The sequence below is a fragment of the Oryzias melastigma genome, linkage group LG22, assembly GCF_002922805.2.
Source record: "Oryzias melastigma strain HK-1 linkage group LG22, ASM292280v2, whole genome shotgun sequence".
Lineage (NCBI taxonomy): Eukaryota > Metazoa > Chordata > Actinopteri > Beloniformes > Adrianichthyidae > Oryzias > Oryzias melastigma.
In genome coordinates, this window is record NC_050533.1 from 23,900,615 (window position 1) to 23,917,771 (window position 17,157).

Here is a 17,157-nt window from a genome sequence, read left to right on the forward strand (position 1 = left end):
CTAGGCTTTTTCCATCCAGAGAGATGACTAGTGCAGCATAAAATATATGAATACAATCAAACGTGCTTCATTGGAAGTTTTATTTGGCATCAACAGACCTAAAGGTCCCAGAATTACCAAAAGTGAGGATTTACAGTAAAGTTAAACAAGATTGGGGCTCTCGGGATGAGCGCCTGCGCTCAGACTGTTGTCTGTGGGAATTGTGGGGTTTGTTATAATGAGTGACTCTGGGGTCAGATCAGAGATACAGCCGGAAGAGTCGGGGAGGAAAATCAGACTTTAAATGACAGCGCGGGGGTCATCAGTGTTCACTGATAAACACACAGTCAGGAGCAGAGCTCACACAGGCACAGACCCCCCCCACAGGCAGTGACATGAAGCTGAAGCTGCTGCTGGTTCCCGCCTTTCCTCTCCTTTCACTGAACAGACATGTTCCGCTCTTTCATCTGAGAAAGCCGTCCCGCCCCGACGAGACAGATCTTCTGCTTTCGTGGCGTTTTGTTGCTGAGAAACACACGTGGTTCACTTCATTCCTGTATTTAAATGTCCCTTCTCCTTGGTTGTTGGTCGGGTTTGTTGCATTTCTGTTCTGTTAGGTTTTACCAGCTCTCTGTGTTCTCCTGTGCTGGAATCTCCCACCGACCTAACCCTGACAAACCAACCCCCCAGAGGGACGGCTACCAGACATCACCCATCAAGGGGCGCCAACCCAGACTGCAGGTGCAAAGAGAGCCTCCAGGGGTCAACAGTGAAAATGGAAGGGGGTGGGCAAGCAGAGAACACAAATGCCAGGAAAGCATTTGATTGGTGGAACAGATGGGAACAGCTGTCTCTGCCAGTTTATTCCACAAGGACCGGTGATTTTGGCCTCAAAGGGGGTCTCATATGGTGGTCTACTGCTCCTGTAAAGCAGGGGTGTCATACTCAATCACACAAGGAGCCAAAACCCAAAACTCACCTTGGGTTGCGGGCCGAACAGGATAAACATTTATTGAACACTCAAACTAAATTTTTAAAACTTTAACCGTAACTTTTAACATAATTATGAACTAGATATATAGCATTACCTGTAAGCGGCTGGGTGGCTCAGTGGGCTAGGTGAAGGGCTGACACTCAGGAGCCCTGGGTCCGATTCCAGGGTTGTCCACTGATCCCCACCCAGATTGGGTCCTTAGCCAAGACCCTTGACACTGCTGCCTAACTGGGTCCCTGTGCCCCTCAAGTACAGGGTTGTGTCAGGAAGGGCATCCGGCGTAAAAACTCTGCCAAATCACTGATGAACAGTGGGTGCTGTGGCGACCCCGAAAGGGATAAGCAGAAGATATATAGCATTACCTGCGATAATGCTAGTATGAAGGCTGTAAGATGAATTTGGCTGCTGAAGATGCAGAAATTGATAGATAAAAACACTGAAGCTGATAGCTGAAATCACTGACTCTAATAGCTGACAACGCTGAAGTTAATAGCCAGCTAAAATATTAGCTAAATGCCAAATTAGTCTAAAAAAACAAAAACAAAAAAAAAACGTAGGTTAGCCAAAACAGCTAGCATGTAGCCTAAATATTAGGTAAACTCCAAAACAGCCTAAAAAACTGAAAAAAGCCTAAATTAGACTAAACAGCTAGTGTGTAGCTGAAATATTAGCTAAACTCCAAAATAGGCTATCGTAGTAAATGCTAAAATAGTACAAAAAGCTATCAGAATGCCAATTTTTCAAACTTTAAAACTGTAACTTTTCAACATAATTATGAAAAATCTAAAGGCAAGAACATTATTCCAGAATAAATTAACTTAAATCTTAAATAACGTTCAATATTTTAATCTCCATAAAAATACCTTTTGTCAAAATTATACAAGTTAGAAATAAGCGCAAAATAACAATAACAATAAAATAAAATGATCTGGAGGGCCGGATAGAATTTCCCGGCGGGCTGGATCTGAGCCCCGGGCCTTGACTTTGACACATGGAGATGACCCCACCCACATTCCAGAGAGAACTCTTCCACTACTTCCAGCTCTAAACCTAGCCCTTCGGAGAAGCAGTCACAATCAGAGGTTCATCTCGCTGCACTGCAGGACGGAGAGCTTCAGGAGGTCATTTATCCCGACCGCCATAAGGTTATATATCTGTTTTTAATCTTTGCTTTATATGTACTGCGTTGTTCTTATGTAACTATTTATGCTGGTTTGCATGGATGAGCTAACAGACATGGAATTTCTCTCTGTAGAACTGAATAAAGTATCTTCTATTGTATTCCATTCTCCAGCGAAATGAAGCCAATTCAGTCACCGTTCTTCTACAATATGGACATCGCCATGTTGGAGCCAGACGACAGGGGTTGGTCTGAGTCGGTCTGAGTCAGGGTTTCTATGGCAAACACTGCAACTGCTGCCAATCAGGGTGAGCCTGTTGGAAGTTCACACCCTTTCCACTGAAACGAAGAATCCGTCAAACAAACGCTTGAGATTTGCGCCAGCGAGCACCATGTTTTCCCGAGGTATCTTATCGGTCAGTTTATGCGTTGAATAATTTGTGATAACGAAAAAATATCATAAAATATAAATTAGGATTATCAAGAAATTGTTAAAATATGCGTCAGAGTATAAAAACTGTTATTCTGACCAATAGAATGACCCTGGAGCACCTTAAGGGGGGCGGGGGGTGTTAAAGGTGGCTGATTCTAGGGGCCAAGACTGAGGGGGGCCCACAAAGGTCCCTAATGCAAATTTGCCACTGTGTTAGGGGCCCTATAAAAAATATTTGCATGGGGCCCAAAATCCCTGTTTATTTCTCTATAGTGGTCTATGACATTTTGGCTCTTGGAACCAGCAGATACTTCCTGTTTGAAACGCTAGGGGCAATCCAGTTCTTATATACAGTCAGAACAATGACGCTAAAAGGAACAAAGAAAGCAACAAAAACAAGTTGTCAAACGAGAGCAGGACCCTCAACCCCCATTCAGGTCCAACCAGAACCCAAGTCTGAACCAAACCTGACAGCATGACACTTCATGAGTGGAGAGGACGTCCTGCAGGAGGAGATCCTCACAAAAACCTGCTCACAGTGACTTCAGTTTTCAACTGCAGCGTCTTCTGAGCCTCAAAGAAACAAACACCTGTCATCACCGGGCGCCGTCCAACTTTTCCTGCTGCGGCTAACAGAAATAATAATTTAAAAGTAGGGGACAAGGTGAGGGTGTTTGAGTAATTGTTTCCATGGTGATTGTTTTCTCTTTGTTGGCGTGCAGGGGTGTGACAGTGGGCAGGACAGGCAGGGGGGAGAGTTATGGAAAAAAAAAAAGACGAACCAAACAGCTCGCAGCCACATCCAAGCCGAAAGCAATTTGCTTGTCTAAATTTAGTTATGCAAAGCCTGCGGGCATCATCAGCATTTGGTAATTAGTTTTATAATTACTGCAGCCCCCCCTCCTCCCCGTCATTACATTTTCTTTACACTACGACTGGGGAATCTCAGCATCTCACAACTGCAGCTGGACAAATTATTCTGCCCGGATTGAGAGCGAGTTTGCGATGCGACGGTTTTAGCCGGGGGAGACCGGGGGTCTGGCTGTTTGTGCCAGACTCGGCTCAACACGGGTGGTGGGGGGATGGAGGATGAAACCCATGTGTGACAGGTGTTCTATAGACAGATGCTTTAAAAGGGTGTCTGTGGATTTAAGACCTAAAGGCATCACAGCTGGAGGAGCTGCTTCTCCTTCATAACCAAACGTTCTGGGAGAAACGCTTCCACAGGTTTTAGGACATGTGTCAAATTCAAGGCCCGGGGGCCGGATCCGGCCCTCCAGATCATTTTATTTTATTGTTATTAATGGTATGATGTTATCTGGTGGGCTGCACGGTGGCGCAGTGGTTAGCGCTCTTGCCTCACAGCAAGAAGGCCCCAGTTCAAATCCCGGCTGGGGAGTTTGAAACAGAAACACCAACTGGGGTTCACCTCACCATCTCTTACTGCAAAGCCTTTAGCCCAGAAGTATCCAAATCAGGGCCTTGAGGGCCGGTGTCCTACATGTTTTCCAACCAATCTGCCATTGATGCTTGTTATTGGTTAAACACACCTGATCCAGGGAATCAGCAGCAGGTGAGACAGGATTTCTGGAAAACCAGCAGGAGGCTGCACAGTGGCACAGAGGTTAGCACTCTTGCCTCACTGCAGTAAGGCCTCTGGTTCAAGTCGCAGCTGGGGGCCCTGAAACAGAACGGCCAGTATGGGACGTTTCTGAGTGGAGTTTGCATGTTCTCTGCATAGGATTTCTCTGGGGACTGTCCAAAAACATGCTTCATAGGTAAATTGGTTACTCTAAAATGTCCGTAGATGTGATTGTGAGTGTACAACTTTTTCCATCCAGGCCTTCTGCTCACCTGGCAGGTGTGGGGCCGATGTTCTTTAATTGGCACCTGTTGGCTCCTTAAGGCAGAGGAGGCCACACCAAGGCAGGCAGGGAGCAGAGCAGCAGGCAGAGCAGCTGGCTGGGTTTTAGTTGGTGCTGGGTTTTGGTTATTTTAGTTTGGGTAGTCTTGGTTAACAGGCTTTGTTTATTTGTTTTCTTTAGGTAGTTTTGGTTAGACAGTCATTATCAGGGAGCTGCTGACTCTGACGGTCGACATGACTGGGTCAGCAGTCTCCACGACTTATTTTATTTTTGACCAAGGTTTCAATTCCCTTTTGGTTTGTATTTGTATTCACCAGCTCACTAATTATTTAATTTTGTTATTTCATTTCAGGACACAGGGTTTCCTCTATTTAATAAACTATATTCCTCTTTTTTCTTATTTATGTCTAGTTTTTATTATTGTCCCCTTTTGTGTTTTCCCCCCCTGGACCAGAGCCGGGTTTGCCAACAGGGGACATAACATGGGGGCTTGTCCGGGATATGTACCATTTGGTCAGGTAATACTTAATTGGAGGCTTGCCTTTTTTTACAGCTAGTGCTGCCTTTGTCTTCTGCGCTGGTGCTTTGAGTGCTGTCATGGACTGCTTTGTTTTGGGGTGTTTTTTTCTTTATTCCACATACTAACACTTATGCTAACACTTATGCTGAGCTTATGGGTGTGTGATTGTGGCGCTGCGACAGCCTGCGACCTGTCCTGTGTGTACCCCACCTTCACCCAGGAGTGGCCAGGTCAGGCTCCGGCAGACCCGTGACCCCAAAACAGTTTAGAAAATGGATGAATGGATAGCAGGAGACCGGCCCTCGAGGCCAGGCTTTGGACACCCCCGCTTTAGCTGTTCCACACTTCTGTCTGAGGTCAGCTCATCAACCAATGAAAGATGACATAGCAACCCCCACGGTAGAAAATGATTCCATATGACTCCTTCAGGTACAAGCCAGGTTTCCTGGCTAACAGCTGTCCTGTTTGTTCTGTTGCTGGTTCTGCTGATCAAAAATGTAAAAACTGTCCCTGCTTTTCCAGGGGGTGGGGGGTGTAGAGGGGGGAGCTCCTGCGCCAGGTGTAAGCGTCAGTGAAGCTGTAAGGAGGACATGTTCCTGAGCTCCTTCAGAGCTGGCAGAGTTTCCATCCTCCACTCAGTTTCCTCAGAGTCACTTTGAGTCACTGCTGGATTGCCGGCTGCAGGTGTGTTTGAGGAGATGGGGGGGGTCTGAAGTGAGCGCGGTGTTTATCCGGGTGTCGGGGTCACTGTGTTCCCTCAGTATAATGGAAGCCATTAGCCCAGCCAGCAGTCCGCATCATAAAAACGTCAGCTGGTACAAAGAGACGAGATGGATCATAGCGAGGCGAGACTCCCGCTGCTCTTCCTCTCCATCTCTCAGCCTCACTGATAGCCTCTGTCTCTCTAATTGACTGTCTCGTTTATTTTTCTCTCCTTCTCCCCTGCCTCGTCTTTATCCCTCTCATTTCTCTCCTCAGCCTCTTTCTCAATGCCTCTCCTTCTCCTCCGTCTGCCTGCTCTGACAGCCTCACTAAGCAGGAGGTTGATTTTGAATAAAGCATCAGTGAGGAAGGAAGAGGACATCTCACACACACACACCACTCTGAAACGTATAAAGTGCTTCAAGCTTTTGTTGTTCCCAACAAAAATACTTGATAACTTGATTTCAATTTTTGCTCTCTGGATGTGCAGCTGAAGAAAAGTGAGCGACAATGAAAGCCACAGCAGCAGCTCCAGACCTGCTACTGTGATCATCCAGACCTCACACTCAGCCTTTCGGGGGAAATTACGCACATTTAGTCTTCAAGCTCTTTTACAACTGAGAGCAGTCACAAAATAATCCGTCATTTTACAAGAGTTTAACAGGAGTTCTGACTGCTGCAGTGACAAACTCAGGTAAAAAGTGTCTCCCTCGATGTGATGGGACGGTCCTATGGACTTGGATGGAATGAGAGGGAAACACTGAGAGTGTATTCAGATTGTTGGTCTGGACCAAATCACCTTAATTTGGTCCAGATCGAGTCCTGAACCTTGTGCTCGGTCTGTATTCTGACTGTCTTTTAACTGGACATTTCTGTGTGTGTGATTGATTGACCAAGAATTACAAAACAATGTGTCCAGAATGATTACACTCTGATAAATCATCTGATCAGGTTTGCTTTTACACGTGGCGGTCTCAGAACAGAACCGAAGGCTCAAGTGGATCGAGCCTCTAGGAAGAACCTTTCACTATTCTCCAAGACAAGAACGGAAAAAAGCAGAAGGAGAAAAGCAACAAGTTCTGCTCATTCTCTGACTATTATCTATGAAGTAGTGATGGGAGTATCAATCCCGATGTATGCAAAAGATATTGATTCAGATACATAATCCATTTTGGTATCGACTACAGCATTCCCTTATTTAATGTAGCGCAAACATTACATAAATAATATGCAATAGGTTAATTCTGAAAAGTAGATTTACACAAGTTGAAAGTCTTTCTCTAACTATATTTTTTTCTATTCTAAAATTGTTACCAGTGATTTTTTTTAATTGATTTTGCATTATTTGATTATGCAGCTTTTAGCCCAAATCAAAAAGCCTGTCATTTTTTCAGGCATATTTTCTGCGGTGCGACAGGATCTTATCAATTTGCCTCTGGGTTGTGGGTGGGACTGTTGGTGGGGCAGAAACTATCGCTCCCGTTAGCTTATAGCTCCTCATAGCCCCAAGCTAACGTTAGCTTTTAGCTCCTCATCGCCCCAAGCTAATGTTAGCTTACAGCTCCTCATAACCTCATAACTTCGCAAATATTAGAGCTCTCCAGGCGTACAGTTTTAATCCAGCTCAGACGGGGAAACTGAAGACGTTCACGGATCCATTTGTCTCCAAGTAGATGCTTCAGAATTGTAGCAGAATAAGGAGACTTCTGCCCGACAATGGCAGTTGCCGTTTCACAAACATGAGCTTTTTTAAACTGTGGGTTTTTGTGTGCTCTTTAAATGACAAATAGATGAAAAAACAGTTTTAGTTTTAATTTCCTTTATATATGTCCTTCATAATCAGGAAAATGTTACAAGAACTAATAAGGGGCGCCGCTCAGTGGACGCTTCCGCAGTGAACCTTGAACTGTCTGTTTACTTCTCTCTGTTTGTCTTGTTCTTGGTTGTACTGAAAAACAATGAATTTCCCCCCAGGGGATTAATAAAGTATCTTGATTGATCTTGATTGATTAAAAACATAAAAAACGTGGGTCTTTAAAGTCAAAAAATTGTTCCCAACAAACTTTATATTCTTATATGTGAATATTACAAAAGCAAGAAAAAAAATGTCAATAGCTAAACAATTTTAAATCAAGAAAGCATGTCTTAGTAACTAGAATTTTTTTCTTGAATTAAGAATTCTTATATTTCTTACTCCATTAGCATTTTTTTTTTTTGAGAAAATCTTCCAATAGGATGAGACTTGTTAACTTGAGTGACGTGTTTTTGCAGTGCTCTAGTGTTGCAGTGATCTGAACGTTAGTATTCTGAAACAAAAGCATCAGTTCTGATCTCTGGGTCAGAATCTTACATTTGAAAGTCTCCATCTAACAGATTCATTCTTTTGGCTAAGAAGGACAAATGTTGTTTTGCAAAATCAACACGTCATGAACTTCATTGCTGAGGAACATTTGATCAGGTTGTTGAAGCGACTGACAGTGAAGCAGCAGACACAAACTGTTAAAGACCATGAATATGTGTGCGTCTTCACTTTTGTGGGTTCCTGTTTAGGCCTGCATGTGCACATGTGTATCTGCAAAACATAGTTGTGCTTTTATTTGTCTCAGCCTGTGTGTGTGCGCACGCGTGCGTGCATGTGTGTAAACTGGCTCATGAATTGTGGCATTTTACTGTCTGTTCCTCTGCATGCATAATAAATGTCCAGGTGTCGGGGGAGGGGGGTCCACAATCTGATGCAATGCTCACACAAGTGCGTGCACGCATCCATGCACACGCACAAACTAGACACTGTGCACATGTACCGTGCAGCAAACACACTCACAGACATACAGTCACAGGTTTAAATGGTCAGTAGAATCAACACATTCACACACACATGCACAGACACGTGCACACGCCTGGGCTGGGTGTCAGGATGCTTAAAAGGTCAGGGTTGTTTGTGTGGATCCTGCAGCAGATGTGCAGACTCTCTGACAGGATGTCAAAAGCTGCAACACTAAACTGCAGAAGAGCAACTGATGGGTCAATTACTGCAAAGGTCAACGCTGAGAGGAGGAAGAGGAGGAGAGGAGAAACAGCTCAAGGAGGATACAGTGAAGTGGAGGACGGAGAAGGACACAGATATGAGAGAAGTGGGGAGAAGAGAAAGCCAGGAGGAGAAAGTTCAGGAGCAGATTGAGATCAGAACTTGAGACTGAAGCGGCAGAACGTGAAAAGACTGGAGAAGGAAAAGTTAGGAGGGAAAGGAAGATGACAAGAAGAAAGAAAAAAGGAGGAGGAAAATAAAGACCAAGATAATAATAATGCAAACAAAAATAAAGCAAACAAAAACAGTGAGAGGAGCAGGTCAGAGGAGCAGACAGACAGGAGATTAGATGACAGTCGATGAGAAGAGAATTAACTTAAAAAGAAGAAACGACTAAATAGAAAAAATTAAAATAAAGAACGACATTAAACAGGAAAAAAAGGATATCCTAAAGTAAAAGCAAGAAAAGAGTAAAGTGTTCATGAGAGACATTATGACTTTAGGTTGAAGAAAAAGCAGAGAAGGTTGATATTGATTTGTATCAACTTCTCCTCGCCACTCAGAAAGCAGGGCCAAGTGGGGCCAAGTGGTTTAAAAGTGGGCAGAAAATGTGGCCCGATTGGGTTTGTGGACAGTTTCTGTGGTGGTCTCACATGTTTGCCCATATTGACATGAGTGGACACGCAGTGGGCTGGCTTGCAACGCTAGCTAGTCGCCCAGTGAACGGCATAGCATGCTAGTGAGCTCTGCTGTACTGTGCTGGCGAGCTCTGCTGTGGCGTGCTAGTGAGCTCCACTGTTATTGAGCTAGCGAGCTCTGCTGTATCGTGATAGCGAGCTCTGCTGTATCGTGATAGCGAGCTCTGCTGTATCGTGATAGCGAGCTCTGCTGTATCGTGCTAACAAGCTTCGCTGTATCAAGCTCGTGAACTTCACTGTCCATCAGACAGCTGGCTAGCATAGCGAGTCAGCCCACTGAGTATCCACTTATGTCAATGTGGGCAAACAGGCGGGACCAAAACAGAAACTGGACAACCCCAATGAGGATCCACATTTTCTGCTACTTTTAAACCATGTGGGGACACCTGGCCTTGTTGGCTGGGACACGACACAGAACTGAAACATGGACAGAAGAGTCATGTTTCTATTTTTCTCACTACATTTGGTTCAAACTTACTTATTGCCTTGATTTACTGGTTAGTAAAACCAGACAGTTTATATTCCGCAATTAAGAATTTTTTATGGTCGTTATTAAACATCAATTTAATTTTCCAACTTTTGTATATTTAGACTTTTTAATTGCATTTAGATTAGATTAAAAATGGTTTATTTCCATCAATCAAAGCAAGAATAATGCATGTGCAACACAACCAACAGAGGATTACAAGCGTACAAAAATATGTCAGACATTGGGTAACAATCTAATCAAAATTCAGAGGATGCTTGGCTCTTTTTGGGGCCGTAGTCAGCTCTCTTTCCTGCAGAAATACTACTGGTTTTGCAATAATTTTGCAATAATTTAAGTCTTCAGTCACTGGAATATGATGACCGTTAGGAGACCTTCTATGGGGTAAAAGAACTTTTTAAAAAGAAACTTCAGAAACAATATTTTGTACTCAAAGAGAAATTGGTATTCATAAATGCAAAGTTGTGAATACATTTATATTTGTGCACAACTTTGCAGAAAAAAATGAATACAACAATTAGTTTTACATTTACCATGTCTATTTTGAAGACAACTTCTCTTTGTTTTGATATAAATTTCTCCTGTTCACAAACTGTCCGAATACATCACGGGGTCGCAGGATTATACATCGAGTCCCAAAACATCGATTGATCAAACTGTGCATTTCTGTTCAAGTTTATTTATTTAACTAAAATAAAATACACATTTTAAGAATGTTATTGATGCCATAAAATTATCTTGATAGCCCTAGCTGTTGAAAATGTATTAAAACAGATCAAAATACAGCGATCTGCGACCACATTTTGTGGTTGTCAGCTGATTGTGTAAACATTTTAGCAGTGATGGGAAACAAGCCATAAAAGAAGCAGCAGACACGCCACTCATTGGGTGGTTAAAAAACATGTCTGGATAATGAGTTGAAAATAAGAGGATGACATAACAAAAACAGACAAGCTAATTTGGAGCTAAAGTAGACGGTCAGCCGACTGTTGGGACTGTACAAACAAATATATATATATATAAATATATATATATATATATATTTTAAAATGTCAGTAGGGTCAGAATCCCCAACTATGTTTCTGATCTTTCTTTTTGTCTGAGGCTACGATTGTCTGAAGCCTTAGCTCTGAGTTAGCTTAGCTGTTTATGCCATTCCCATCCATTTCCTTAACCAACTGTACTCCTGTCCAGTGGGCGAAGGCAATGGTACATCTGGACAGGTATTTATAAATACCAATTTCTCTTTTTGAATACAAAATATTCTTGATGAATACGTTTCTTTTTGAAAGTTATCTTACCCCATAACCACCATTTGATATTTGATTATCATACTTTGCTTGTTTGTATATTATATGATGCTTTAAATTATTCTGTTTTGTTCTGGAAACTGTACTGTCCAAACATTTTGAATTCATGAGATAAAAGGTCGTAACAAACACAAATAAACAGAATCAAGATTAGTTTTTGTGGAAAGAAATGAAACATAGGAGAAGAAGAGGATGGAGTCATCAGCACACATCTACATCTACACACAGAGGTATGAACACACACATGAATACTTAAATGTTAACATATATACATGCATAAACCAGTATAAACACACACGTGTAAACACACACATATGCACACACACCCCTTCCTGACATCTGAACCACACAACACCCTGCAGGATACACAAACAACAGTCAACATCATGCACACATATGCTAACAAACATTTATAAACATATATTCAAATAGATATACACAAGTATACAAACATGTATGCTACTAACACGCACACAAACATGCACATAGGAGCACACACAGATGTTTTCATTAGCTAAACCGATGCATAGGAGCGACACACAAGCCAAATCAATAACTCTCTGCCTTACTGAACACATGGAAACAAAGACACACACATTCACAGACACACAATCATGTTTGGGAGGACATTTCTTCATTAATGAGAGTCAATAAGGATCATGGACGGCCTGAGGACACACACACTTGTCATCTTTCTGTTTCTGCAGGTACAGTAGGACGGTCAGAAACTCGGTCAAAGGTTCTCAGCTTATGTTTCTAAGAAGCTGCAGCACCAAAAACACAACCATCAAAAACAAGCCATGAGGTTCACAGCAATTCATGCTAGTGTCAAGAACATGTCAATAACACAACTCAAATGAAAGGTAAATATATTATGACAGTAAAAAATCTACAAGAGTCGTCCAGCTGTCCAAGACACAAAGTACGCAAGATTCATGTGAGGACTGCAGAAACACACACATGCACCAATGTCCACAAACACACACATGCACCAATGTCCACAAACACACAGACACCAATGTCCACAAACACACACATGCACCAATGTCCACAAACACACACAGACACTAATGGACACAAACACACACATGCACTTTTGGACATAAACACCCACCAATGTACACAAACAAACACACACACATACACGCCCATGTACACAAACACACAAGCACCAATGGACACAAATACACAAACACATACACACATGCACAGATGCACACACACAAAATCACACTTGCATAGACACAAACACACGCACGCAAACATGCAACACACTTGAACTCATGCACTAATACACCTAAACCTACAAGAACACACACATTCTTAGACACACGCAAACAAACATCCATGCACTAAAGCACAAAAACATAGACACACACACACATCCCCCAAGTAATCTTGAACCCATACTCACACTCATGCAAACAAACACACATGCCAACACCCCCCCCCCCCACACACACACACACACACACACAATAAACAAACACGCACATGCAAAAACCAACACACAAAACGCTCACACACCAATTTACAGACATACAATCAGACACGCACACAAAAATACACACATACGGATGCACAGAAAAAAAATGCACACCTGTGCACACACATTCAATCACACACACCAGCATGTATTCACACACATTTGGTGTGTGTCGTTGTGTTCATTAAAATGCATGCGCCTCTTCAAAGCCCCGATGACAATGATACCATCTGCTGCTGGGGGGGCATGTGTGCATGTTTGAGACATCAACCAGTGGAAATACCTCCACAACTCCCAGACAAACGTGCACGTGCCCGTGCACCTTGACAAATATCAAAAAATGACTTTCATTAACGCGTGTGGTTCATCACCGGAAATTGAAGGCACTCTGCTTTCATCTTTGGGTCATTCCTTCCAGCTCAAACCCCCTCTTCAAGCAAATGCTCCTTTTCCCTCCAAGAGTGTCTCACAAAAGGCCAATTTCAAAGGCAAATTCTGCTCAGATTCACGAGTGCCGTGGATGCTCTGCTACTCCAAGCAGAAATTCATCAAAGCTTAATGTTCCTTTAGCGGGAAATCACTTAGTGCAGAAGCTCGCTGTTCTCCGTTTTGTTTGATTCCAGCTTAAGGGAGCAGACAGACAGCGCCGCGGCGCCAGCGTTTGCATGTTCACAACCTTCCATGGAAACGAAGACTCAAACATTGCGGTAGAAAAGGGAGAGGAGGAAGCTGCAGCAACAAAAGCTGCCTTAGCTTTAGTTTGTGATTTTCATCGAGAGACGATCTGCAGGGTTTTACACGCTTTAAAAACGTTTAAAAGCTCCTTTTCTGTCTTCTGTAGTTTTTACATGACAACAAGCCAAGTGGAGCGCCCCCTGGAGGGGAGAAAAATTTATTTGTCTAATGCAGCCTCAATATTTAAAATAGTTTCTTAAAAGTCAGACTCTTTGTGCCATCAGATCCATGCTATAAACATGTAAGATGTGACAGAAACATTCATTTAGGCTTTAACTACATAACCACTGAGCGGTCCGGTACGCTAAGGCGTGGTAAGGTACGGACCAATTAATTCCAGTAAGCATTTCCACTCAGTTAAGCCTCGCTCCCACTGAGCGGTCTGTTTTCATGGCGCATGCGTGGTGTAGACCACTAATAAACCCCTCAAGCTCACCCTGTATCACACAGTCACCACAGAGGGCAAGGAGCGCTTGCAGTTCCACCACAGACCAGGCCTTGATGTGGTTTGCAGCAATATAGACTTGTAACCAAAAGACTACAGAGGAAACCGCAAAAACCTAAATGCAAACAAACGTAGGAAAGGTTAGCTTAAATGAGCGCTATATTGGTGCTTTCTAATGATGTCATCAGTTTCTGCTAATCAACGGGTGGCCACAGCGGCTCAGCCTCAACTGCTCCGTTCCACTTTTAATGGATCTACAACCGATTGGGGCGCGCAAGAGGTACGGTTTGGTACTTTATAATAGGTCAACTTTACAATGGAAATGCTCAAATTACTGAACTGAAATGTACAGGACCGTACCGTTCAAGACCTTACCGTTCAGGACCGTACATACAGGACCGTACAATACAGGACTGTACCTTGCATACCTTCCACCTCTCAGTGGAAACAAGGCTTTAGTTACTCTGTATATTTTTTAGTAACAATCATTTGACAAAATTTTCAAGGTTTGTTAATGGAGAAATATGCTGTCAGTTCCGTTATAATGAAATCACAAAATCCACAACAATTCCAGAGATGGTTTTGAGTAACTAAATGCTGCTTAGCTGTTGTTAGAACATGCAGAGACTTTCTCTGTGGTTCATGAAGAGCAGCAGAGACCCAGACTGGAGAAAACTTGTGCTATTGTTTAAAGTTATCATGATGGAACCTGCTCATAAAACTGGACACCCTGTGTCTGGTTCAGTTTCTGCAGCAGTTTTTGACTCATGGGAAGAGAACTTGATCAATTTGTAGAAATGCGTTCCCACACAAGTCTCTTCTATGAGAGAAGCCTCAAGCTAAGTTCACACCATTTTTGGGCTTTACATTTGGAACATGTGGCCACTGCATTCTTGGTTAAACAAGGTAGAACTTTGACCAATCCGAGATTTGTTAGTGACATGTGTATGCCGTCCCTTTGAATTCATGGAAGTGCCAGTCATTTGAGAACTGATCATGACAGAGAAATTAATAATTGCGGTTTGTGCCCAGCTGGAATCCTATGACACCAAGTCTTTCATATATCAGAATAGAGCTGTGAAAAAAAAAGCTGGAGTAAGATTTGGGAGTTTTGCACCACTTCAACATTTTGCACCAAACTTCTTCCTACTGTAAATGGCCAACATGTGCTAGTAAAGAGTAGAAATAGAACTAAAAGAGAAATTCACTTCCTGGTGGTCCAGTTTGAACACCAAGGGCTAACCAGGTTCTTGGACGTGTGTCCGTAGTTTTAAACTGATGTTGGATGCTGAGGCACAAAGCTATTTGGAGATGAAATTTCCTCTTTTGTGGCAACTTCCTGGATGTTCGTGCTATTCGAACCACATTTAAATCTTTTTTTCTGTTTCACAAAGAAATTCAACGCTCCAGCTTCCACACGGTCCTACCTTTGACTGAGGTGTTGGGCGGGGGGCCCTCGATGCGCAGGTTCCAGGGCGGGTCTCCTTGGTTGGCGAAGTCCCTCATCTTCAGGTAGCTGATGGTGAGCCGGATGATGGAGGCCTTGTCCAGCTGGCTCGTGATGGCGCCCGGCAGCGGCAGCATCTTGGCTAACTCATAAAATTCAAAGTTCTCTTTTCCCCGCCGTGACCTCGCCGCATCCCGAGACTTCTCCTTCCTCAGAGCCTGAAGCCTGGAGGTTTGGCACAAAGATAAAAGCAGGTAAGACTATTGAAGGGGTTGTTGGTGCAGTGAAAGGTCAACTAGTTGAAGGTGCAAAGATTCTGAAAATAATCACAGATGACTTGAAACTATATTTAAAAACAGCAGACTTTGATGTCCACATTCATGCTCAATCAATAAACTACCAGTATGCTTCAAACGTATAGAGCAGCTTTGAGATTTTCTGAAAAGTCCCAACTGAGAAAAACCACTAAAGTAAATTTAGTCAAAGCAAAGTTCATTTAGGAAGCTTCTACAAAAGCAAAGACGTCCAAACTTTCCTGTCTGGAGTCACAAAAGCGTCAAAGACTGAGTCTTCAGTGAAAGTCCAACAACTGACAGAATCAATTCTGATGCTTCTATTGATTTTACACACACAAAAAAGAAGTTTTGCTTTCAGCCACAAAAATATTTGATAAAATATTCACCAACACATTCCTCAGCTTTATAACAACTTGTTGCCATGGTAACTGGGCATTGTGACTTATGTTTGTTCATGACTTTTTGGAGAGACAAAATATGCAAATTAACAACACCTTTTATTTGAAATCCCAATAAAGTGTTGTTATTGTGGCCGGTTTTAGGCTGAAGAAAGACGACGTTGACAATTATGGACAAATTAAGGACAAATAAAGAGGTCAAACATCTCTTTTATCCTCATCACATTTATCACATCCACAGACCAGGGATGTGGGAGAGCCATGTAAGCAACCGCAGCTTCCACTGCTCTGGAACACATTTATCTCAATTCTCAAATAAAACAGTAAACTCTTTTCTGCAACTGTTGTTTTTCTTAGAGAAATTATTCAAATATTCTAGGTGTGTGCGCCCCCTACTGACTTGAAACATAAACGTCCGTCCTTCTGTGTCACAGATGACTTGTATGTTAGCAGACCTTTTTCGACATACAGTAAAGTTATGTAATGATTAAAACAAATAAAAACACAGCTGTATAAGTTGAAAGAAATGATTATGTATTTATAATTAAGCCTCAAGCACACATGAAGTGTATTCTCATCAAAACTCAAACGGTACAAAAGAAACAAAATAAAAAGGCGCCATTTGCACAAACAGAGCAGGCCAAACACACACACCCACACACCACCTGTTGCTATTTTGTTCAAACAGGGATTCTTCTTCTTTCTTCCTTAGAGTTTTGTTCCAAAATTGACCCTTCTAACATCCACAGAAACTCACCAACATTTCCAGACACATCTGGTCTGGTAAAAACGACTTCATTTGAAATGAACTGACCCCGCCTGTGCTGTCAAACATGGGTGTCAACCTTTGCCTGGTGGAGCCCAGCTGTGATTGATTGAAGACTTACCAAGCGGAGGAACCAACGTGCAGAGGTCTGTGTGCTGGTAGGACAAATAAAAGTGACGCACATCCTCATAGAAGACAGGATGCAGTTGAACGTTTTTAAACAAAACAAACATGTTTGAATGTAATATTTGAATAAACCATCCTCGTTTTCACCACCAGAACATGATGGAGTCATAAATAAACCTCCTAAAATCTTCATATTTATTCGATTTTCCTTTAGTAAAATCGGTGACGTCATATCCGGTGTTTAGAAATGACGAATGAAAAGTACCTTTAAAATCCAGGGCACTAGATAGGCTCGCTCTACATAGTTTTTTTTATTATTTGGGGA

The 17,157-nt window shown here is 42.6% G+C and overlaps 1 protein-coding gene across 5 annotated transcripts in view; it reads right to left on the reverse strand.

The window, feature by feature from the left end:
- Positions 1 to 17,157, reverse strand: part of LOC112151794 (neuronal PAS domain-containing protein 3) — a 263,302-nt gene that overhangs the window by 124,833 nt on the left and 121,312 nt on the right. For 3 of the 5 annotated variants that reach the window (XM_024280899.2, XM_024281058.2, XM_024280981.2), the window contains one exon: positions 15,227 to 15,471. In XM_024280899.2, coding sequence (XP_024136667.1) covers positions 15,227 to 15,471 — 245 coding nt within the window. Of the gene's footprint in view, positions 1 to 15,226; positions 15,472 to 16,605; positions 16,800 to 17,157 lie in introns of those variants that run through there. The other 2 variants (XM_024281139.2, XM_024281302.2) reach the window with 2 other exon arrangements.